The sequence below is a fragment of the Gavialis gangeticus genome, unplaced genomic scaffold (genome assembly GCF_001723915.1).
Source record: "Gavialis gangeticus isolate Ggan-Ray unplaced genomic scaffold, GavGan_comp1, whole genome shotgun sequence".
NCBI classification, from domain to species: domain Eukaryota; kingdom Metazoa; phylum Chordata; order Crocodylia; family Gavialidae; genus Gavialis; species Gavialis gangeticus.
This window is the reverse complement of record NW_017729031.1, coordinates 72,851,895-72,877,982: the sequence shown is the minus strand read 5'-3', so window position 1 is coordinate 72,877,982 and position 26,088 is coordinate 72,851,895. Positions and strand designations below refer to the sequence as shown.

Below are 26,088 nucleotides of genomic sequence, written 5' to 3'. Positions count from 1 at the left end.
CCAAGATGAACACGGGCTGGCAGTGTGGGGAGGCAGTCAGGAAGGCCAACCATACCTTGTCATGCATCCACAGATGCATCTCGAGCAGGTCCAAGGAGGTGACACTCCCCCTCTATGCGGCACTGGTCAGACCGCAGCTGGAGTACTGCGTCCAGTTCTGGGCACCGCACGTCAAGAGGGATGTGGACAACATGGAAAGGGTCCAGAGGAGGAGCACTCGCATGATCAGGGGGCAGCAGGGCAGGCCCTATGAGGAGAAGCTACAGGACCTGAACCTGTTCAGCCTCCACAACAGAAGGCTGAGGGGGGATCTAGTGGCCTGTTACAAACTAGTCAGAGGGGACCAGCTGTTCCCCCAAGCACCACCAGGAGTGACTAGAAATAACAGTCACAAGCTGTCAGAGGGTAAATTCACATTAGACATCAGGAGGCGCTACTTCACTGTCAGGGCTAGGATCTGGAACTAATTTCCAAGCGAAGTGGTGCTGGCTCCTACCCTGGGGGTCTTTAAGGCAAGGCTAGACAATCACCTTGCTGGGGTCATTTGACCCCAGTATTCTTTCCAGCCATGGCAGGGGGTTGGACTTGATGATCTGCTCAAGTCCCTTCCAACCCTACTAACTATGAAACTATAAACAGCTGAACATCTCAATAGAGAAAAAAAAATAGTTAAGGGAATAAAAGACTGATTGCTAGCACTAATCCTATTGAGAACTAGCTGCACTGAAAGGGTTAATCACACAGCAAATAACTATTAGAGAAGCTGTTAAGTTTCTGACTTGCAACCAAGAGAAGTAAGGAGGAAACAAGAGAACAACTGGAGCCATGTCACTCACCAAAAGACTTCCAACTTCAGCAAGTAGGGCACACATGCATCAACAGTGAAATTTATATGGACAAGCACATTAAGAAGAGCTGTTTTCCAACAACACTTACATAAAAGAACTTCACTTTTGATCATCAGAAACCTTCCTCTACTTTCCAGCCTAGATTTACACATGGACAGCTCATATGAATTTGTGCTAACAGTGTCCTTTAACTCATCTACTTCCCCAGTTTTTATACCTCTGGCTTCTAATGTATTTAGAGCAGTGATTCTCGACCAGGGTGCCATGTCACCCTGGGGTAGGTTGAGAGCTTTTCAAGGGTGCTGCACAATTTTAGTACTGTTAAGTGTGCAAACCCCAAATTTTTCACGTTGGAATCCATAGTGTTAAAAACATTTCAACCTGCTGTGGTCTTCCTGGGTTCTTTCTTCTCAGCAAAATTTCTCTATTATTTTTGTGTAGTCAAAAAGAATAACAACTAAGAGGTAGCATTTTGTGAGGGGTGCCTTGAATCTAAAAAGGTAGAGAACCACTGATTCAGAGAGAGCAAAATGAAGGCTGAGGGGATAGGATTGCAAGGTGAAACATATCTTTTAAGTCTCCTCCCACAGGACTAGCTCCTGAACATCCTAGTACCCATTTTCCACGACTGTCCCAGTTACGGTTCTCCTGAACATGGGTGACTAGTACTAATCACTATGCTTGCCGAGTTAATTAGAAATTACTTCTTTCAGTCTGACAATACTAAGTGTTACCTTAAAACATCTATGAAGACCAGTTCTGGTGTTCATAGACTTGAAAAAAAACAAACCTCAAAACACAGAAATGTTAATAAGCACGATGATAGAATTGTGAATGGTGTTACAGAAATTCAACTCACCTACTGACCACTTTTTTTCCTTCATACTTTTCCCTCCCCTCCTATCTCTAACCTTTGTCTTGCAAACTTACACTTGTTCACAGACCTCTTGTTATACTTTAGCTTCTTTTTTACCTTGAAGAACTCATAACAGCAGGACTTGCGTTGCCTGAAGAAGCTTGTTTGTGCCCCAAAGCTTGCAAAGAACTTTTTCCCAACTATTTCTTTGATTTAATAAAACATATCACATCTACCCAAAGAACCCTGCCTGCCTACTGATCATATATATGCCGCATAATGCTCAGACAGGAAAATAAATAAATAAATAAATAAATAAATAAATGAGAGATTCACGTGCTAAACACATTTTAAACAAAAACAAGCTTGCTACTGTCTGAAGACTTAAAAATTGTTTTCATACTGAATATATAATTCTTGAACAAACAACGTGTCTGGTTCAAGGAGAAAGTCTGACTAAGAATCACATCAACAGGAAACAAGCAAGATTAATTCTTCCTATCGCTCAGCACCATGTTATTAGTTCACTGTATTGTCAGCACGTACTCTAAATAAAGAGAGCTTACTAAACAGCCTCTTGAACCAATATTCTTTACCTTAGCAAGTGATTGATTCATTTGGCCACTGATTTGGAAATATGTTCCCAGCCAATGTTTATTTTTATTCATTACCCACATAAAAGGACACGCAGTTTTTAAAAAACCCTGCCATGTGTATTAATTTGCATCAAGCTCTCTCCAAAACATTTCTCTAAACTGTGATTTATGAATTAATGGAAATGCAAAAAATTGTTTTCAAAAGGGTAATCATGCTTTACTGAAATGGTCAACACTGCCTGCCTTCACCACAGAAATACAACTTTCAGAGGTAACATTCCTACAGGCATACTCCACACTAATCCAGTAAATCAGATGGAGTCCCACATGCTTGACCAAATGCTGCATCTTCCAACTAGATCACAATTACATTACAGTGACTAAAATCTGCAATGTTTAATACAAATGAGATGTGACCTTTGGTACCTGGCAATGAGAACACCTGTTTCATATGGTGACTTACCAGTGTATAAAAGATGAAAGTGGCAGTTTACTTTATGATCTTACACAACGTTTTTGTACAATCTTGGATGTGACAGGAAAATAGTGCAAATAAGTTGTTAGGCAACAAATATTTGAAAAAAATGCAAAATATCAAAGCTCTTACTTCTAATTAGGTAAGTGCATTTATCAAGATATGTATATGAATGTAATATAAACAAACAAACAAAGAGACAACTTCAAGAGGAAAGTACTGGTTTGAAATTACTAGATAATAGTCAATTGTTTTGGGAAGGCTGATCAGTCTTAGGACACAGAAGACTGATCATTTCTGTGATATGTCTGTACAATTTATTTGAGGCACCGTTAACCAAGTACATGTTAAACACATGTAACTGATTTATACATCTTAATTTAGAGAAAAATAAAGCCCAGCTTTTGCATACCAGTTTAGACTACAAATTAAGTAGATTTTTATATTCTGAGAATATGAGAGGTGGCTAAACAGGCTAAACTTCCATCATTTAATTTTATGGGGGGGGGGGGGCAGGGGGCATTTTTTGTTGTTTTTGGTTTGGGGTTTTTTTTTGTTTTTGTTTTTTTTAGAGGAAAAAGGCTGAATAAACTCTAAATGATTCCACTGACCTCCTGAAATGTCTGACTCTCAGAGCCAAATGTCTGAAAAAACAAACATCACCACACCAGAAACCAGACTTGAATCTGAACCCTCTCTCTCAGTACTGTCCAACATGTGAAAGTCTGATAACGCAGAAAACTGAATATTTGATTTTTTTTATGCCGTTCTCCCCAGAAAAGAACATGATGTCTTCATTTACATTTAGGGACAATTTATCTACCTGGTTTTCTGGTTCTAGGAACTCACAAAATGCAACCTCATCTTCAGAAGATGAAGTACTGGTAACTAACCCCCTCTCCTCCCCTGGACTGGGCAAATTGTGGGGGAAAAAAATTGCTGTGTGTGCTGGATGTAGTATGAAGTACCAGGGGAGCAGGCAGGGCCTATGCACTTGATCCAGGCCACTCACTTGGCCGGAATGAGTTTGACAACCTTTATGCAAAACACAGAACATGATATGTTCATATTAGTTTTGCTAATTCATATAATTTGACACAAATAAACAAGTGTGTTAGGAACAGACTAAATAGCACTTCTTCCCTCAAGACGCACAGAGATATTAAAAGGTGTCAACAGATTTGTCTGTTTTTCAGCCCCATCAACAGTTCTAAAGGTAAGATTTTGGTTAGGAGACCTGTCAGAGAAGTTTTTTTGCAAAGCGATTAAGTGTTGATGCTATAATTATTAATATTACTACTAAGTGTCCAAGATGTTTTAAAACCCTTTCCTATTCCAACTACCTTATCTCTGTATGAAATACCTCCGAGACACCTAAAGCCCTGAACAAAGCAATAGGACAAAATATCCACCTATGATGCATTAGATATACTAATGCATGTTATAACCCATCCCTATTGCAAATCTAAGCAGAACTAGGGGTTCAACAATGAAGATTTTCTTGACTGATACCAAAAGCCGATTCAGGCATATTGGCCAAGAATGATCTTTTTTGGCCCCGGCTCTGGTGCAAGACGCGTGGGCATAAGACCGCTGCGCCCCCATGAGCCCAGGGACCCCCAGCAAGAGCCAGGTTTGGAGGGGGGGGGGAGGTCCTTTAGCCCCCAAAAAGTAGTGAGGCACCAGCCGGCCCTTCTACACTTGTGCGTAGTTTAAAAAGGGCCCAGCAACAGCACAAGCCTGTTTGGTCCCAGCTCCGGTGCGAGACATGCAGGTGTAAACCTGCTGCACCTCCGTGACCCCAGGGGTCTCCAGGACCCCCAACGAGCCCCAGCCTGCCCCAGGTAAGCAGGGGCCCGTAGAGGGTGGGACCTAGCCAGCTGGGAGCAGGCTAAACAGGCCGAGGAAGGTCAAGCCCCACTCCCCTCCCAGCTCCTACTTCGTCCAGCCCCCTAGGGACCCATGCGACTGGAGCCTCGTGAACAGGCCACGCAAACAGATGTGCTCCTAGGCCCGGCGCATGAGTTAGTGCGGGAGTTCGCGCAGGAGGGCAAGTGGGAGGGCCCAAGGCCCTGCCTGTGAGCCCCCTATAAAAGACAGTCCCAACCGCAGCCAGTCCACCAGCAGCATGACGCAGATGGGCACACGCTGCACCCGAAGGGTCCCCAAGGGGTCTGCAGCCCCCCACTCTGGCACCTTAGAGACTGCCACCCAGACGGAGCCCATGGTTCTGGGCCCCACGCAGACGGAGCCTCTGGCTCTCGGCTGCGGGGGCTGCCTGTCCTTTTTTTAGGCTCTGGGGCTCGGGAGCATGGCCACCTCCCCTTGTGAGGTCTGCTCCCTACTGCAGTCTCTGGCACGCCAGCTGGAGGAGCTCCAGTCCAAAGACTGCACACCATCAGGGACTGTGAGCAGGAGACTGACTCCTACTGCCAGGCCCTTCTCCCCCAGGAGGCGGAGGGTAGACCACGGTCTCCCTCCAGGCCAAGGGAGGACTCGGAGACCTCCCATTATGTCCAGCCCAGGGGTTGGACCAAGGTGGTCAAGAGCCCCAAGGCGCACCGCACCAAGGCCCCCGCCCCACTGGAGCTTTGCAAAAGGTATGAACCTCCTGCAGCCCCAGAAAAGCCTGCTGAGTTGTCAGCTCCTGCAGGCAACACAGGCACTACTGTAGCTAATGCCCCCACTCTCCCCAAGACAAAACGCAAAGCATTTGCTGTGGGAGACTCCATCCTGAGGGGGACTGAGGGGGAATCTGCCGCTCCGACCCCTTAGCCCAGGAAGTTCGCTGCTTCCCAGGAGCCCGCATCCGAGACATTTTGGAGAAGATCCCTAAACTCCTCCAGCCCACAGACCACTATCAGCCAGATCATGAGGCGCCACAGGAATTTGGGAGAGGGGCTTAAGGATCTGGGGGCGCAGGTGATGTTTTATTCGATTCTCCCTCTCTCGGGCTATGGGCTGAGGGAGAGGAGGATCCAGGTAGTTAACCAAAGACTGCAGCACTGGTTTCATCGGTAAGGCTTTCACTTCCATGACCATAGTCTGCTCTTTGGTGAGAGGCAGCAAGCTGCTGGGAAGGGATAGCCTTCACCTCTCCCCGTTGGGGAGGAGGCTCTTCTCAGCCAGAATGGCCGACCTGCTCCACCGGGCTTTAAACTAAGCCCACCAAGGGATGGCGGGGGACTACTGCCACTGCTGGCCCGCTGAGCAAGCTTTGCAAAGCCAGCAGGCCAAGGCATTTAAGGGAACCCACCCCTGCCTCAGCCCTGGAACCATCTGTAGGCAAGACAAGGGCCCCCAAAGGGACACTTGCGTGCCTGTACACAAATACCAGGAGCTTGGGGAATAAACAAGAGAAACTTGTCCTCCTGCTAAATGTAAATAACTATGATGTCACAGGAATAACAGAGACCTGGTGGGACTCCACCCAGGACTGGGCCACAGGTATAGACAGTTATGCCCTGTACAGGAGGGATTGAGTGTACAAAAGGGGCGGGGGTATAGTTCTCTATGTCAAGGAAAGCTACACATCCCTCCAAGCTGACATTGGTACCCACGGTGGATGATCTGAGACCATCTGGGGAACATGGCACAGGAGATACTATGGTGGGAATCTACTACAGACTCCCTACCCAGGGTCAAGACCTTGACCAGAAGTTTGCCAGGGAATTGGCTGAGGCCGCGTGCGGTGCATGGCTGTCATGGGAGACTGACAACCCAGACATCTCGTGGGAGGAGCGCTCAGCCAATTCCGAGCAGTCGCAAAGATTTCTCTTGTGCATGGATGGTCTCTACCTGATGCAAGAAGTCTACGGGCCAATGAGAGGTAAAGCACTGCCCAACCTCATACTGGCAACTGGGGACAACCTAATCAGCGACCTAAGGATTGAAGGGAAGCTGGGTGACAGTGACCACGAGCTGATAACTTCACCATCTGCCGTAAAGCTGGCAAGTCAGTCAGTAATACAGAAGTCCTCGACTTCAAGAAAGCTGACTTTGACAAGCTAAGGAGGCTTGTCAGCGAGGCCCTGAAGGGTGACAACCCAAAGGGGAGGCGAGTTCAGGAAGAGTGGTTGCTCCTCAAAGGAGCAATCCTGGATGTGGAAGCAAAGTTGATCCGGCCTCAGAGGAAAGACAGGAAAAGGGCACAGCAGCCTCCTTGGCTCTCCAGGGAACTGGCAGACCTCCTGCGTCTTAGAAGGAAGACCTACAAAGGATGGAGGGCTGGAACCATCACCAAGGAGGAATCCTCTGCACTGGTCCGGACCCGCAGAGAGCAAACCAGGAAAGCCAGGGCTGTGACAGAACTCCAGCTAGCTACAAATATTAAAGACAACAAAAAGTTCTTTTTTAGATATGTGGGGAGCCAGAGGAAAAGCAAGGGCAACATTGGACCCCTGCTAAACCAGATGGGACAACTGATGCCCATGAAAAAGCAAACTTGTTAAATGGGTACTTTGCATCAGTTTTTCACCAGTCCCATGGGACACCCCGCCCACTGTGGGTCAGGGAGGCCCGGGTTAGGGACATTCCTTACCCTCCACCAAAGCTGACCTTGTGAAGGAACACCTTGACAGGCTGGATACCTTCAAGTCAGCTGGCCCTGACAGTTTACACCCAAGGGTACTCAAGGAGCTGGCAAGCATCATCGCTCAGCCCCTGACACGGATCTTTCAGAACTCCTGGAGCTCTGGTGAAGTGCCCAAAGATTGGAATAAGGCCAATGTCATGCCAATCTTCAAGAAAGGGAGGAAAGTAGATCTGGCAAACTACAGGCCCATCAGCCTGACCTCTATCCTGGGGAAGGTCTTGGAAAATGTTATCAAAGAGGCCATCCTTAACAGACTAGCTGACAGCAATATCCTGAGGGATACCCAGCACGGGTCTGTTGGGGGTAGGTCTTGCTTGACCAATCTCATTTCCTTTTAAGACCAGGTGACCTATCACCTGGACAAGGGGGAATAGATTGATGTCGTATATCTTGACTTTAAAAAAAGCCTTCGATCTGGTATCCCACGATCACCTCTTGGCAAAACTGACTAAATGCGGCCTCGACATCACCACGTTCCGCTGGCTGGGGAATTGGCTCCGTGGTAGGACCCAGAGGCTGGTGGTTGACAGAAGCCAATCATCTTGGTGCGTGGTGACCAGTGGGGTCCCTCAAGGCTCTGTCCTAGGGCCTATACTGTTTAACATCTTCATCAATGATGTGGACATTGGTGTCAGATGTGGACTGGCCAAGTTTGCCGATGACACCGAACTCTGGGGTAAAGCATCCAAACCTGAGGACAGGAGGGCGATCCAGGCAGATCTTGACAGGTTCATGAAGTGGGCGGATGAGAACCTGATGGTGTTCAACACCGAAAAATGCAAGGTTCTCCACCTTGGGAGGAAAAACCTGCAGCATGCTTATAGACTCGGCAGTGCTACGGTGGTTAGCACTACAGATGAAAGGGACTTGGGGGTCCTGATAGACCACAAGATGAACATGAGCCTTCAGTGTGATGCTGCAGCTAGTAAAGCAAGCAAAACGCTGGCTTGCATCCACAGATGCTTCTCAAGCAAATCCCAGGACGTCATTCTCCCACTGTACTCAGCCTTGGTGAGGCCGCAGCTAGAGTACTGCGTCCAGTTTTGGGCCCCACAATTCGAAAAGGATGTGGAGACGCTTGAGAGAGTGCAGAGGAGAGCCACGTGCATGATCAGAGGTCAGGAAAACAGGCCTTATGATGAGAGGCTGAGAACCATGGGACTCTTCAGCCTAGAAAAGTGTAGCCACAAGGGTGATCTGGTGGCCACCTATAAGTTTATCAGGGGTGCTCATCAGGATCTGGGAGAATGTCTGATCACCAGAGTGCCCCAGGGGATGACAAGATCGAACGGTCACAAACTCCGCCACAACCGATTCAGGCTGAACATAAGGAAGAACTTCTTTACTGTCCGAGCCCTCAAGGTTTAGAACAGACTGCCACTGAAGGCAGTTCAAGCACCCATTTTGAATGCCTTCAAGACACATTTGGATGCTTATCTTGCCGGGATCCTATGATCCCTGCTGACTTCTGGCCCCTGGGTCAGGGGGCTGGACTTGATGATCCTCCAGGGTCCCTTCCAGCCCAAACGTCCATGAAATCTGATAACTGATTTACAGGAATGCAGCTGGGCAGCATGGAGAGCAGTGCCTTGCAGGTAAGTCTGTGAAGGAGAAGAGGCGTGGGGAAGGGGGGTTGCAGATGGAGGCCACCATGGTGTGGGAGGGAGTGGGGCAGGGGTAGGGACAGAGCAGTGAGTACAACCCCAGGGCTGGGGCGGGGAGTGAGGTGGAGGCATGGGCAACTTGTTCCGAAGATCAGCATCCCAGTGCTTAAAAATGGCAGTGGGGGCGCCTAAACTAAAGCTCACTGAATGAGCTTAATTCAAGCATTGCCACCACCATTTTTAAGCGCCAGGACTATTAACAGGTGTGGAGCCGAGTGGAATGAAGGCAGAAGCAGGCTGCCTGCTGTGGGCTCAGGGCTCTTCGCTTTGCTGCCTTTGCCCCAGGAGCCACATGCTGGCCGTACCGCATCCCCTGTCTGTCCAGCAGCAGTGATGACCGTGTCTCCCACTGCTGGACGGACACCAGCCCCAGCCCCACTCCCTCCCTCACTGTGGGAGGCCTTGATCTGGCCCCTCACACTCCTTCCCTCCCCCACAGACTTACCTGCAGGACATACTCTCCACACTGCCCAGCTGCATTCCTGACTGTGTGCGGCTGTGCACGTGTCCGGGGGCCCCAGCCAGAAGACATATTATATTTATTGGTGCATTATCGGTTAACACCAGCCAAAAAAAGGCCGATAATGTTAATCTTCCTTTTATCGGTGCCAGTCTGATACAGTGCACCTCTAAGCATAACGGCAAACAAAAAGGCTGGATTTAGCTGTTGAATATTAACGTTTTAGAATATTCAATCCAACTTTCCAACTGAAACAAAAAATTATGCTATTTTGCTCAATGCAAACCAAATTAAAAAACAGAATTGTGGTGTTGTGATGAAGCTCATGTTTAAATATTGTGCATTGCAAGTCAATAACATATATATCAGGACCTAGAGAAATGCAAAATCATATTTTTTTACAACATACAGAAGTAGATGCCTGAGCGAATTTAAGTATTTTCCCCTAGTCTCATTTCTCCTCCAAAATATGGTTGTTTAAAAATTAAAAATGCACATCCAAAAACAAAAAAGGAGGTACAAAGAACCTATAAAACTAACTGAAGGTTTCTAACCTCGCTCATAGTGATTCACATTTACTGCCCCTCTTTATCTTCATCTTCTTGATTGATGATAGCAAATAATCATCAGGGATCTTTTATGCAAATATGCAAAAGTACCCTGAACACTTGTGTAAAATTGTTATTTTTAAAGCATGTCATAAGTTACTGCAGTTTATTAGTTTGCAGCAAAAACAAATAAAACTATTAAGACCCCTCTCCACTTTACAGTTAAATCTCAAAAGCAAATCCTCTCAGAATGTCTGTTATGAATGTCTAATATCCTGCATTCTGTCTCTGCACAAGCTTCCACTACATCTAGCAACATCAAATGCTAAATTTATGACAGAGGGTGGAAAATATGCCAAGAGTTATGTACTCTTTGCTCAAAAGTCAGATATTGCCCCAGAACACTGCAAGAATCACTATATCAACTGTTCCAACCTCAAACTAGTCTACAGTCATACTGTTAAGATGAAGCTTGGGATATTTCCTGGATTGTACGTAATATATACACGTTAAACTTTTTTTAAGCTTAACCCACAATTATTCTTTTGGGACAACAAACAACCAACATGCTTCCCAACTGCTTTGCCATAAGCCTTCAACTTGAAATCTCTCTGAACAATGTGGGTGCAGAATGACATCAGGAATTTTGCTATACGAGTAAAACTAAGAGCTCAATCACATTAGCATCTACTTATTAGAAGCGAAAAAAATGTCTACAGTGGCAGTTAAACAAAGACCAATGTTAACTGATTTTTTTGAACTTGTTACTGTAAGTCAAAAGAAAACCAAGTAAGAATTCGGAACAAAATAAAAAAGGAGAAATCTTTATAGTATCGTCAATTAATGTTTAACTAATCATTCCTTGTTTCTACTTTTTCCAGAAACTTCATCTTGATTTAAAATAAAAGACATGTTCACAATCTCACTTCAGTCTCCAAAAATATACTTGAATGCAAGTTGTACTTCATAAATACAAAATACAATAAAAAGCAAGCTTAAAATACATTTATTACACAATACAAAAATAAGCATGCTAGAAATCAATATACATAAATAACATACAATTCAAATGAAAAATGGAAAGAGTAACTTACACAACTGAACCAAAAGTACAACACAAATGCTAAAACAAAGTTTATAAAAGCATGTACATTTCCAATGAAATGTTATTGATGCTGACAAAAGAAAAAAACTAACAAACAACTAAAATACTTGAATATCAAGAATTGGTATAACTGTAACACAAAAGACCAACAACACCTTTATGTACTTAGGAATATCTTCGACAAACATGCAATGGTTAACCTCTAGCACCATGTTTGTTAGGGCCTTGTTTACAAATCATATGCATAGGCCTGCAAAAATTGCCATAATAGTTCAAATGGTGGTCCCACTAGTTGTGAATACATACACCAACAGCAGCCAATAACCAGAAGCTTTAGACAAAGAGCAAGAAACTGGAAGAAACACAAATTGCAGGGCAAACTGGTTCAAGTGAAAGCTTCCTCCTAACCCCTAACCGTTAGAGACTGGCTTCGGGTCTGAGGCATGAAGATTTCTAACACCTTCAAAACTTTGAAAAGAATCATTATAACCATGGATATTCTTATTTATAGGTATATACATGTTTAATTCAACTCGAGTCTTGTAAATGTACTCATGCTCAATACAAAGCTATAATTTGTTTCCTCTACACTTAATTCCATCTGCAATTTACATCTGTAAACTCTGCAAGTTTTGTATTTATATTATAAGGTTTGCATCCAGTTGGAACAATGTCTCAAGTTTTAGCTATAGTTTTTACATTTGTTTCAAAATAATGTAAAAACAAATCTTAGGATTTGCTCAATAGCAAAGAATGCCTTGCCTCACACAGGTGCATTTTAATGGCATTCAGCATGTGAAATCAGCAATGCAAACTATTCTTGTTAGTCTGAGTATTAATACTAGCTAATCCAGGGGCAGGCAATTATTTCGAGTGAAGGGCCGCTTACTCAGTTTTCGCAAGCCATCAAGGGCCGCATGACAGGCAGCCAGGGGCAGATAAATATTAATTTTCTAAATTTTTTAGGGGCCCCATGGGCTGGGTAGAATGGCCTGGCAGGCTGCATCTGGCCCACCTCTGAGCTAATCAAACACAACTGGAAGATGCACATAAAGAGGATTGAAGAATCAGACCCATTATCTGCATCATTCTCTAACTCTGTTTTACCGTAACGTGACGTTTTCATACATGCATTTTTGCCCTTTTTTACCTTGTGATGGATAGACCTTAACTCCCTTTTTTTCCCTCTTTTCCTTCCAAATTTCCGAAGACAACTGGTATAGAATTATAAGCTTATTTTTCATTCAATAATATATGCCCTTTTTTCTAAGTGCCTTTAACTGATCCTGTTCATTTTATCAGGATTTAAGTACAGCACAAGTTAGTTTGCTGAATTATTCTGCTTATGCAATTCTATTATAATTATTTACTTCAAAGTCATAGCCCAATAATACAGGTATGCTTTCATAATGCACTGCTCTAAAAAAAATCATTTGGGCCTATTTGCAGCAACACCTTTTATAACATCTTGAAGCACTTCACAAGTTTGCAAAAACATGTATGGTCAAGATAGGCTTCTTCATTATCATAGATATGCCTTACTTCATGGTTATTTTTCTTTTACGAATACCTACATAGCTTGGCATATTCTCCCATCCATTCTTTAATAAATGTATACTCTTCCTTGTGCGAAATATAAATACTTGCATATTTTGGAACTTCTTGGGAAAGCAGAACAGGAGAGGGAGCTTTGTGAACAGGATCCATATGTATCACTAGCTCTTGAATTATCAGTGAGCTCTTATTTATGCAAATGAATAGTTTTCATGAAAAATTCTTGGACAAATCTTCAGAGTTAATAAAACCAATCTTTGTATAGTGGCTAAGAGATGTAGGGTGTAAGAATCACAAAATACTGGAGGCAAGTACAAAGGGACATCAACATAAGCAACAAAGAATTCTATACAAAATCAGCATCAATGCAAAACATCTATGTTTCGACTCAACAATTAAACTGGCCTTTTGCCAAATATCCATGGAACACAAACTAATTTCAATAGTTACTGTGACCATTTCATAGATGGCCAGGCTATCCAACAGAACATTCTTTAAGCTTTAAAAGACGTGTTTTAAAAGACAAAAAAGCTTTATGGTTAAAGTAGTACTTAAGAGGTGGAAACTCAAACTACAAAAAGAAAACAGTTAATAATATATCTAATAAAATTGCTGTATATGTATGCACACACAAAGCTATTCTTCTGTTGAAAATTAATTCATTCAATAAGATTTATTTTGTAAACACTGTTTTAATAATCCTTACTAAAATTTAAGTATATTTTCTGTTCACCATTCAGTTGGCTACTTTACTACTATCTAATGTTACTTACATTCTGTAAGACTAGACTGCAGCATTATTAGTAAGGCAGACGTTTGTACCTTAACTACCAACTGACAGTACAAGCTCCTAGCAAGTAATTCAAAATACTCTGATAATAATCCTCTGAGCTAGCTAGCTATGCAAGTAAAGCAGCTTTATACTATTACAAGATACTTTGCTCTTATTGTCAAAATTTCAGTATCACTTACTAAAAATATTTGGTAAAAAAAGTAAGATTTGGTAATCAACTTTGCTTATTTTTGCTAACAGTGCAAAGAAATCTAATCCTGCCTTAACTCTTTAGAAGATTATGGACAGGTGATATCAGATTCATAATTTATATCTGTTTAAAAGAAAACTATTAGGAAATTCATTATCTTTTATATTTTGGCGGTAAGATTTTACTTTGTGTTATATACTTACAATCTCTTCATTCCAAATCAGATACGATGTCACATATGACATCATCTGTCTCAGCTGAAGAGTCCATCTTTAACTACTTCAATTACTCAGGTATATCAAAGTAGGAATATCTTTAAAGATACTTAGATTATGTTTATGTAAATTTGTCTTAAGGAACTACAAATGTCAGCTAATAGTGTTGTTTTTCATTCTTTTTTTAAAAGTTAACATTCAGTTTTGTATGGCATACAGTATTTACACAAATTTTATATACAAGCAAAGTATTAAGAAAACAATACTCAAATCCAAGTTTAATCTAGAGATTCTTGAGTGCTTTTATAATGAAGAACGTTTTGTAACTACAGCCCATTCCTTTAGTTTTGCTCTCCCCGACCTTCCATTCTATACACTACGGTTCTGGAGATGTCCTCGTTTGACTCAGGTGACACTTTTTTCCACACTGTATCTTTTAAAGCAAGATCTTGCTGGAGACTCTCATAGTCGAATGGTCCAAAGGTATGCTAGTTGTTCAAGCAACATATATTATTTATTAGTGTAGTTGAAGAAACAACCTGAGAATTATTGATATTTTGCAATCAAATGTGAACAGGCTGTCAGCTTTCACCCTTCCCTACATTTTGATGTTAGAAACAGTTGTGGTCTATTTTCCAGCCATATGCAATTCAAATGTCATGTTATCATTAGAAGCAAACATGCAAATAAAAGCATATTAAAAAATCCTTCTACAGTATCTTTCCCCAGAGACACCTCTACATCCCTATTAAAACCTTAAGGAAAACATGTCTACTTTTACCTTCTATTCTCAAGTGACCTTGGAACATCTATCAAATCACACTTTTTATACAAACCAATTGGAGTAGACCCATTTCAAAAACTGCAAATACTGCTCATCAGTGAGAGGTACTAGTCCAGCACAAGGCAAGGCTACCTTCCCTACACACAACACTGAGTGAACTGCCTCTGGAACACAGTCTGTGTCCTCTGGTCTCAGTGACAACGATGTAAAAAACAGTGAACTTGCACATCATGCATAGCAGTGGATGACAGTAAGACTACGCCAGTCAATCAAATATCAACCACAAAGAAAGTACAACTGTAAAACTTATGACTTTTAGTGAATATCATACATTCACTCTACCTAGGGTAAAGAAATGCTCAACTCCTCAGCAACTATGAATCTTATACAAATTGTATTTATAATTATATAAACCCAGTCATAGATAGGACAAACATGCTTATAAATAGTGCGCTAGTGAACTAAACTGTTATATTTGCTTAAGCTTAAAGCAATACATGTGATTGAGCAATTTTATGCTTACAGATGAACCCTGCATTTTCCATCTAAAAAGACTACACAAAATATTTGGTCAAAAAACGTATCTAGCTTACCCGCTGATCACCACCTTCTCTGCGAGGATCAAGTTTCTTTGCAAAGTGTCTCAGGTTATCATAGTTATGGAAATTGCACAAACCAACCAGATCCTGTATAAGGAGAAACCTCATCTTTTATACACCTGACAATTTATTTTATTACATCTCACCCACAGCAGACATTACTAACACTTTCAATATTTGTTTCACCAAAAATGTTACTAAGTTCAACACTCATAAGAGTAGCCTCTGGTGGATTATACCATTTACAAAACAACCTTAAAAACATTTTGTCTTAATTATAATATGTGTATACCAAGTTTTAAACATATTTTAGCATACACCTTTTAAAAACAAAATTATAACTGGCAGTAAATTGGTGCTCATTTATACAATTCTCTCATACATCCATATGCAACTTTGTAATATATGCTTCACAGAGTTGTCTATCATAGCAACATTTCAGCTCTCTGAGCTCTTAAACAAGGAAGAATCAATGTAGTCACTGATTTTTAATTTAATTAAATAAAAATCCCTATGGGAAAATGCAATTACAGGTACTATTGGCATGTAGCTTTTCTTTGCTGTTTTTATAAACATTTGGCACATTTTGTCAATATGTGAAGACTGCCAGTTATCAGGTCTCTCATGAGATCCCTCTGCTTACCTAGTAAGTCTGAAATTCAATCAGAAAATATGGCTTTTTGATACGCGACTTAAAAACGTACTTGGATTAGAATTAACAATATCCTTAATTAACTCAATGAAAAAAGGGTTATGCAGCTAACTTCAAAATCATGTTAACACAGCATTTATGAAACAGTCTTTCAGTAAGTAACACATACAAAGTCAAAAGGTGCGACTACAACTCATGTAGACGAAGATTTCAACCAGCTCACCACAGGCTAGCTGCCTAGATATTCATCCAGGGACCCTGGTGGGTTTTGCAGCCCCGACTCAGCCCTGTGCTGATCAAGCCACCATCCTATTGCTACTGCAGCTTGGTATTTGAAAGTTAGCTTAAGCATGGCTACACAAACTACAGTAACACCTTTGACTTTGTATGTATTATTCACTGAAAAACTTTTTATAAATGCCACATACTTCTGACACACTGGCATGGCAATAACTGGATTAAATACATTCACTGCTGATAAAATAAGAATGGTGTTATATTGGCCAAAGTTACACTTCTACATAGACAAAAACTCAAGCCCTGTGCATCAAGACTGGGTGCTAGGAGTCCAGTACCACCTCCCCCAACCCAAGTGCTGGGACTGGCGTCCAGTACCACCCCACTGACCCCTCCATCCCCAAATGGGATTGGGCCTTCAAGCCCAGCACCACCCCTGCTCTGACTGCTGGGATCAAGTACCCAATCCAATGCACAGGGCCCAGGCTCTCTGTGGATCAGGAAATTTGGCAGCAGGAGAGGAGTGCCATTGTTCCCCACCACCAAATTTCCAAACCCATGAGGAGCCCCATTGGGTGGATGACATGGTGCTGCAGCTGGATCTGGCCTGTGGGCCAGGGTCTGATTGATCCTGGCTTAAATCATATCTTTTAAATGCTTGCGAAGTCTGGAACTAAATTTTATTTTTAATTAAACTTGCAAACAAAGTGAGAAAATAAGCCTGATGGGCCTAGAGCAGGGGCCAGCAACATTTTGCAGCAGGGGCCTGCTTCAGTACAGCTTAAAGTGAAATTAAACATTATACTTAGACCATGCTAAATCTGTGCAACGTTAAGCAGCGTTAAAGTTAAAATGTGCTGTGAGCACTCCCACACTAAGGGTTAATACTGCTTCTTGCCTGCAGAGGTCTGACTTGCCACTAGAGAAATGGCAAGCAGGGGAATAGCTAACAGCTAAGACAACTGGGCTCTCCCTGCTCTGGAGAAAATTAATGAAAATTTAATGAAAATTAAATCCGCCATTATACAATTTCTCCTGCATACCCCCCCAGCTGCATCTTGCATACCCCCAAGGGTACACATATCAGTCTGGGAACTCCTGGTTTAAGTCAAAGATTGGCAACCCCCGGCATGCGTGCCAGAGCATGACAAAGGTATTTTGCTTGGCACATGAGTCTTGGGGCAGATGATGAGGATGCTGTGTTGCCACAACAAGGATAGAGCCTCTCGTGGCTTCCCTGCTGTTCACTCCTGGCATGCCAACATCTTACAAGTTGAGGTTGCGGTGTTTTTGGCACTCTGCCCAAAACTGTTGCTGACCCCTGGTCCAAATGTAACATCTAACTTCCCCCTTAGCATCTAGCATGGGCCATCTCCAAGCCAGTCCTGAACCACCAGAACCAGAGCTACCACTCCCCACTGCAGTACCACTGCCACCACTTCTCCCTGATGCCCAAGTGAAACCCCCTACACCTGAAATTCTGCTAAAGCTCTAGCAGAGTTGTGGACCACATAAAAGGATCCCTAGGCCAGATCCAGCCTGCAGGCTGTATGTATGTTGCTGAATCCTGGTCTAGGAGGTCAAAGGAACATAAAATCAAACCAGAGTGAACTTAAATCATTTCAATAAATATTAGTTGGGGGGCAGGGGGAAGGTAGAAGCTTTGCTTACATGACAGAAATGAATCCCTTTAACACTGTTTCCCATCTTGTCCAAAGGAGGTGACCAGCACATCAGGCCCATTACATTAGGAACAACCAAAATAATACCACCTGCAACTCCAGATTTTGCAGGGAGACCAACCTATAGGTAATTGAAAGAATTAGTGTCCTCTGTCAACATTTCTATCTTTCATATTATAACACTTAGCACTTTCATACACCACCATTATACAGCACTTATAAAATAGAAGTCGCAAAGAATTTTGCAAATGGGTTACCATTATCAGCTTCATTTGACACAGACAATTTAAGGTTAGAGCAATTACTTTCCAAGAGTTAGAGAGCCAGTCAGTGGTAGAGCACAGAATATAACCAGGTCTGCGTAATACAGCAGAAAGGTGGCAACGTATAGCTACTGTATATACTCAAAATAAAGGTTGAGATTCCACCCCCCTACAAAATTAATGGGAGGAAAAAACTTCTTCTTTTATATTCACATACAAAGCAGGAGGAGGAGCAAGTGGCTGGCTTCAGCTCTGACTGTGGTGCTGAGCCCAAGTTGGGACCGAAGTCAGGTCCACAGCCTCCTGCCCCTCCCTCTGCTTCCCCTATACAACTTCTGCTCTCCTACTTTCCCTCCCCATTACTGCCAGGCAGAGCTTGGCTCCAGCTCAGGCTGGGGTCTCTCCCAGGCACATAGCACATGGAAACTCCTTCCCCTGCCTGGCCAATCAGCAGTGCCAAAGTTGCTGCCTTGCTAGCCCAGCCAATCAGCAGCACTGACACTGCTGCATAGCCAGGCAGGGCTGAGCTTCCAGTGGAGTATGTGTGGTGGTGGTAGGGGGAGGAGAAGAGAGGAGAGGAGATGATAGGGGAGTGGGAGATGGGGAGCTCAAAACACCCTCCAATATTTAGATTCTTTACCTGGAAAATTATAACAAAAAATTATACATTTTCCATAGGTAGAATCTAATTATTGGAGGGGGTGTCATCTTATATTTAGGGTTTTTTATAGTTAAGTAAATACAGTATCTAACAAGTCATTCATGATTTACAACAATGACATGCTAAAAAAATCATTATTAATATAAAATTAATATAAACCCTATCATTAGCTGAAAAGGGTAGAATATGAGCATCAGAACAAAAATGCTTTGTACCTCAAGTCACATGACATCAAACATCAGTTACACTAGTAAGTATTGTAAGCTCAAGATCAAGAAGCTTTTAGGTCCCTCAAACCATCACAATTAATTTTACCAAATGTAATGAAAACACTGAAAGGGCTCAAAACAAAGGGCAAAAACAACTAAAGTGTAGTACAATTTTTAGTACTTGAAAACTTAAGTACGCAGATGCATAAAGACATCGGAAGTATGTAACATGCTGTTCATTCTTTAATAAGACACTAGACCAGGCAATTTAAGACAGGCTAAATAGGACAGAGTAAATGCGGGTGTGCATGATCCTAATTTAGGTTGTGTACATGCATTCAAATAATCTGGGAGATTATTTTACCAGGTCTGTTCACATGCTAGAAAAAAAAAAAAAAAACAAACCCTCACCCAGAGCCACATGTATAGACATTCAAATGCTGAGGCCTAACAAGTGGAGAATTTACAATGCTGATACTGTGGAGCCTGGGGAGGGGGTGGAAATAGGGGTGGGTGGGACCGGGATGGACGGACGGACGGTGAACGTATCTCAGTATGCTTTGCTGGTTCCTTTAATCTGCCTGGCAACAGATGGCAGCAGTGCATAGGGCAGCCCTGATTGGCTGACGCAGACAGCTCATTGTCAGCCTGTGTTTCCTTGCAGCACAATGTAACGATTTGTGAAAGGGACATGTTCTGCTTCCTGCTGGGGCAGCAGAGTCCAGCAAACCACACACTGTCTCCCAGGGCGCATGCTGGAGGACTATGTTCTCTTCTGAGAGAAGCCACAGCATGGACAGACCATTCACTCTTATCAGGAGAAACTCCCCTTGCAGTGATTTAACTCTAGTTGTTTCCAAGTTATTTTTCTCTTTAAGCAGCCATTTTTAACCTGGGAGAAAAAGCTTGAACATCTATACACTTGTGGTTTCTCTAGAGAGGGATGCAACTCTCCCAGGAGGAACTGAATGTCTGTACAAAGCCTTAATTTTGGATTTTTTTCAGTTATGTTTGTTTCAATCATATACTTTTTCAATCTAGGCTACAATATTTAAAGATACCTCTTTAAAGTTAAATTTGTTTGCTCCCACATTTAAAAGTATCAATAAAAAGCATCTGCAATGCTTTATAATGATTAATTTGAGGACTCTTAGTTAACATACTTCCAAACAATGTTGTATTAAGTCTCTGAGCAATGAATAAGACAACTGAAGTATAGAATGAACAGTTCTGGATGTTTATTCAAAAAACAACATAAATCAGTTTTCCTTGCCAGATGTGATTAGCATACTAAAGTTACTTACATGAAAGGCAAACTGCCCTGAAAAGTCGTACATGCCACAAGAATGCATTAAACTCAGGGTATTGCGGACTGCTTCAGGACTCAGTACTCTTTCACCAGTGATTGGGCAAAAGCCACCATTAGCCAAAGTTGCTGCCATCACACTGGCTGATTCACAGGTCACTTCAATAGAACACAACTTATAGAAGAGAAAATAATTTATTTGCACATAAAATTTCTATATATCCACAGCATACTAAAGGGCAGTGACCCAATGTCCCCAGACAAATGATGTTATAATAATTTAATAAAAAAATTCATTCACGTAAGTGGGATTGGTAGAAGCTTCTAGTATTAAGAATGCCTGGCACTTCTGGTATAAGATTCTGTTTTCAGTCACTTACAACTTTGCCAGATTTTTATAGTCTGAGCTAAAAGTTTCCAAACTGGACATCCAGCTCAGACTGATTTATTTATATATTGATGTATTTTTACAAAGAAAATCTTCATTCGAACACTAGTCACTTCCAAAAACCAGGATAGGAAAAATGCATTCATCCATGATAAAAACATACACATATATTCTAACAATCTTCTCTTTTAAAACTTCCAAGCAACCTCATACTTTGTATAGCAGACCCAAAATTTGGCATGGGGTGGCCTCTGAGTTAAGTATGTAACTTGCCCATTTTAGGCCAAATTATAAGCTTTGAAAAGTTAAGGTTTGCAAACAGATGCTTCTTAGATTTTAGTAGCTTAAAATCCCTGAGAATTCCACTCATATTAATACGTCCAGCACAGGGATGAGCAGGACATCCTCTACAGCAACGGTCTCCAAACTTCTTTGATCGCGCACCCCTATCAGTAAAAAAATTTTTGAGCACGCACCCCCAATATATGTATATTTATTTATTTATAAATTATATACATGTACTACTCGCATACCGTACATGACATGTGACCATCTGACATACGGGACCAATGAGGGCACCAGTGTCAATCCGTATATTTAATATTAGTAAAGCTTAATTTCTTATTTTTTTTTAGATAAAAAATAAATATAAATAGAAGTTCTAATTTTTTCTTCCCGCACGCCAATGGATTGTCTTATGCACCCCCAGGGGTGCACACACCCCACTTTGGAGACCACTGCTCTACAGGAAGGACTGAAAGTACAAGGTTGTTTCCTGTGTTTGTTATGACCTTTGTTGTACCCAGGCAGCATGGAAGAAGAAAATGTTCTTCCAGGAGCAAGAACCAGGCTTGGACTTAATTCCTTAGTGGGAGAAGGGGAAACTAGGATCAGGGAAACAACTGAGACAGGATGAGGAGCTGGATATATGTAAGAGAAATAGGCAAGAAAATATAAAAAGACAAATACGAAATTGAGGTGAAATAAAAGGAGAGAAATGAGACCAGATAGACAAGAGACTGGGACAAAAAAGCTAACAGGAAAGAGACTGGTACAGAAATCAGTGGGTAAGGGCATGTGACCAGAAATTCAGATGGGTGTGACTGGCATGAGGTAAAGGGTCAGAGTCGAAGCCATTGCCTCCCACTGCCACCTGCCTCTGCCCCCTGCTTACCTTCAGTCATGGCTCCAGTTCTGGCCACACTTGGACCTGAGGCATACAGTATATGGTTGCTCTGGCCCCAACTTGGTCAGGCAGCAACAATGGTAGTGGCAGCAGCTCTTGTCCCAGCTGCAACCCAGGCACCACAACTGCTGCTACCTGGCCAGGCAAGGGCCAGATCCACCATATGTTCCATGCCCCAAACCAGAGCCGCAACTGAGGGTAAGCAGAAAAGGAGGATGGTGAGGCATGCAGGCAGCAGAGAGAGCCTAGACAGAGGTCAAGGAAGGAATCAGGCTGCTTGACTTCCTCATAACTTATCCTTTCTCTCCCCACCCCCGGTATTGCTTTCCATGCTGCAGCAGTGGTGGGGGAAGTGTTGCAAATTTATGACTACCCTCTCATAATTAGAGTCTATGTAGGAAAAAGCATAACAATTTTATAAAATTCATCAGATATAGAATCTAATTATTGCAGGCTTGTTCTAAAATTTTACATCATCTTCCATTTGGGTAAATATGGTACTAATCTTTAAACTTTCAATAAATTATATGGCAAGAATTTGGATGATATCTGAAAGACTGTCTATGTCCCAGACATGCTGGTCTAATAAAAGCTATCGCCCAGAAAAATTATTTCCTCTTCCTGGACCATTATGGCAACAACATTACTTCAACACTACCAATAAAATGTATGCACACTATTGTATTTATACTATAACGGGATTGTATTCATACTATAAAATTAAGGCTTTCCCTCCCAAGAGATGGTTAAGGACGACAGCATTCAACAAAGAGGGTTGTAGCCTAGAAATGTTCATGCATTGCTGAACCACATAGTCCCCAAAGCAGTTATTCTCAACCAAGGTGCCTTGAGAGCCTTTTAAGGGTGATTGTGGGGGTGCCATACATTGTTAGCACTGTTAGGTGTGCAAATATGATTCACGAGATAAACCCAGAGAGTTCAAATAGGAATCCATAACATTAAAAAAATTCTGACCTGCTGTGGTCTTTGAATTCTTTGCAACAGGAAAATTGCTCTATTATTTTTATGGAGTCAAAAAATGAATGAAAACTAAAAGATGGTATTTTCTGAGGAGTGCTTTGAGTCTAAAAAGTTTGAAAAACAGCTGCTCTAATGGATCACCCAACCCTGCCTTCCATTATGTAACAATGAAGAAAGAGCAACAGAGAAGCCTAATAATTTGTCAAAACCCCTTATGAATAATGCAGCTATCCGTAACTCAATCCACCATACATTCTCTTACTGAATTTTTACAATCTACACTAGCAATGGAAAATTGTAAATCAGCAAAAACAGTTTTGATATTTCAAATGCACATTGTTCATTCTCAAATAATAAGCAAACCAAACTTAAATTCAAACTTAACTAAATCGCATTAATGACCCAGTTTATGCATGAATAATTCAGCTTGGGGTGCTTAAATCCAAGTCCACAAAAAGTATGCAAGATTACTTAGTAGGAATTACCTGGAAATAGAAGTCTAATATAGCAACCATATCTGTGCCTTCTGGAAAACACTGTGGAAAGTAGTAAAAGGAATCTTTTAAAAACATGTTGGCTTAAAGAAAGTAATCACACACACACACTATATATAATTACATATATACACACATATATTAAATAAAATTCAAGATCAAAAAGTCAAACTAAATTGCTGTTAATATGCAAAATGTAAAATTAAATTAAGTTTAATTAAATTAAAAACTTTTAAAAATAAAAAAGTATTAACACTCCAAAATAAGAAATGACCTCCAATTTAAAAAAATACAAATATCATATAGCTAACTACACTAGGCACTAAAGCATCTTTGTGAAATATTTGCAATGACTCTTTAACCTTATATTGAAGCACTTAAAGTTGCACATACATTTTTTCAAATGTTGGTTTTGCTGCAAAAAACATGTATTTAAAAAAAGTTTAAAGAACATAGCTTTAGAATCATTAACCAAATTTGCAAAAATAAGGTGAAAGATGTTCTAGTAACTTTTTTGAATGTGTCTACATTTTTTGTAGCTTCACAAAACTTATTTGAGAAATACTGTATGACATAATGTTTTAAACATTGTCAGTAATATCAGTCTATACAACAGACAGCAGAGCTTAAGACTAAAAAAAAAAAAAAATACAAGGCTTGTAAAGTTGATACACAAAAGATCCATAAACCTTTTTTTCTTTCAAGTAATAGCCTATTGCAAAATTTCTATCTCCACTCTCTCTTTCAGACTGGAACCTAAAAAAAAAAAAAAAAAATTTCAAACATTCTGGAACAGAGAAGCACAGTATAAAGTAATAAAACTGCATATAAAGACTCTATTGTTTCTCATGACTGCAAACCACCTAATAATAAACTTACAGAAACTATCATAGCAGGTCACAACAGTTTTCTACCTAGTCCAGTATCTCTCATCTCCAGCAGTGCCCAAATATTTCAGAAATGCAAGAAATGACAGAGTAGACAACTATGAAATAAAATGTTCATCAGGAGAATTTTTTTCCCAAAAGTTAGCAGCTTATACTCTGAGGCAGAGCTGCCTGACTTCAAAGCAGCCAGGGGCCACATGCCCCATGGGACATACCAGTGGGAGGTGTATGCCACAGAAGTAGCACTAGCAGGGGCCACAAGACCCCAAGGCTGCATGCCCTGTACCCACTGAGGCAGGTGGATGTTCCCCCATTGCACTACACTACTTATACGCTTCCCTGCTGCTTTACTTCTCCCAGGCCCCAGGAGGAGTGGAACCATGGGGAAAGGCTCACACCACTCTGGAGTAATCATAGGGGGCACCTGCTCCCTCTCCCTGCTCCCCCCAACAAATAGACAGGAAGGGGAGAGAAGGGGCAGGCCCAAGCTGCTCTCCACTGACTTCTGACACACCAGGGTACCCAGAGCTTCTCAGCTCATGCTGGGGGTCTCAAAAGCTTTTCAGACCAGAGACACACTGAGAAATGGGCAGAGGGCTTTGCCCTGCTGCTTCACTCTCCCAAGAACAGGAAGACTATAGTTTGCAACCCAGACTTTCCCAGACCAGGATCACACCAGACTCAGAAAGGCACAAGGAACAGGGGCAAAAATTCCCACTGCTACAAATGAACAATGATGTGGCCTGCATATCTATTTTCTAAACAATTCTCAAATTCCATTTAACTCTCTACAGAGGTTACACTTATTCATACATACTAGAATTTTTCAAAGATTTCATGGGAGTTGGACACCTAATTCGTTTAGCTCCCATGATACCCCTTTGAAAATCCATGCTATAAACGTCCCCTTTTGAACCTCACTAAGCATTTCACGTTACATCGCTAAGTGCCAAAGAATAATGAAACAAGAAGAAGTTTTTCCTCTTTCAAATGTTAAGTTTTCTACCTTTCAATTTCTTTTAATGTTCCCTTGCCCTTCTACTGTAAGAATGGATAAAAAGAGTCCTGATTTACTTTCTGTATACAACTAATCATTTGACGTATCAAATCTTCCTAAACTGAACTAACCCAGATTTTCAACCTCTCCTCAAAGTCTTTCCACATCTATATCAATATTTTTTGCTCCCGAGTCCTTTACATTCCTGCTACATTCTGGTCACGATAAGGTGTCTACACTTGAATGCAGTACTGGTGATAAAAGCATACTACTGATTTATATAGTTGAACAAGTTTCAATTAGAGGTGCACTAATACATAGGAATGATACTGGATCAGCACCAATATAAAGAAAATTTTCTGCATCAGAAATTGGCCCGATGCAGCCAATGATTTGTCCGATAAATGCCTGCGCGTGCATGCAGCCACAGTGCAGCACATAGGCAGTGAGGAGTAGAGCCAGCAGCATGGAGAGCTGCCTGCAGCTGGTATGTCTGGTGTGGTGGGAGGGGACAGGGGAAAGGATGGGACGGCACAGGGGAGGGAAGGGGTGTGGAGGGACAGATCAAGGCCCCCACGGTAAGGGAGTGTGTGGGGCTGGGGCAGAGGATGCTCAGCTGGGGTAGGGAAGGCATGGCATGAAGCTGTGGCTTGTCCAGGAGAAGGATGGGGGGGAAAGGGAGGGTGGCTCCTGCTGCTACTTGCTGCTCATCCGATGCTCATCTGGTGGCTACTGATGCTGCTCCCACCGCTCATCTGGGAGGGCATGGGAGGCGTGTGCACCCACACCTGCCTGGCTGGGAAGAGCCTGGCACAGGCCCAGCCCTAGCCCACCCCGATCCAGGGGTTCAACACCCCCCCCCAC

General features: G+C 42.1%; 1 protein-coding gene across 1 annotated transcript in view; it reads right to left on the bottom strand.

The window, feature by feature from the left end:
• GLS (glutaminase) overlaps positions 1–26,088 on the bottom strand; it is a 136,689-nt gene that overhangs the window by 37,301 nt on the left and 73,300 nt on the right. The window contains exons 10-14 of the mRNA XM_019522876.1: positions 24,030–24,096; positions 23,332–23,382; positions 20,290–20,466; positions 17,842–17,973; positions 15,276–15,368 (exon numbers count right to left, since the gene is read on the bottom strand). Of these exons, the coding sequence (XP_019378421.1) occupies positions 15,276–15,368; positions 17,842–17,973; positions 20,290–20,466; positions 23,332–23,382; positions 24,030–24,096 (520 nt within the window). The remainder of the gene's footprint in view (positions 1–15,275; positions 15,369–17,841; positions 17,974–20,289; positions 20,467–23,331; positions 23,383–24,029; positions 24,097–26,088) is intronic.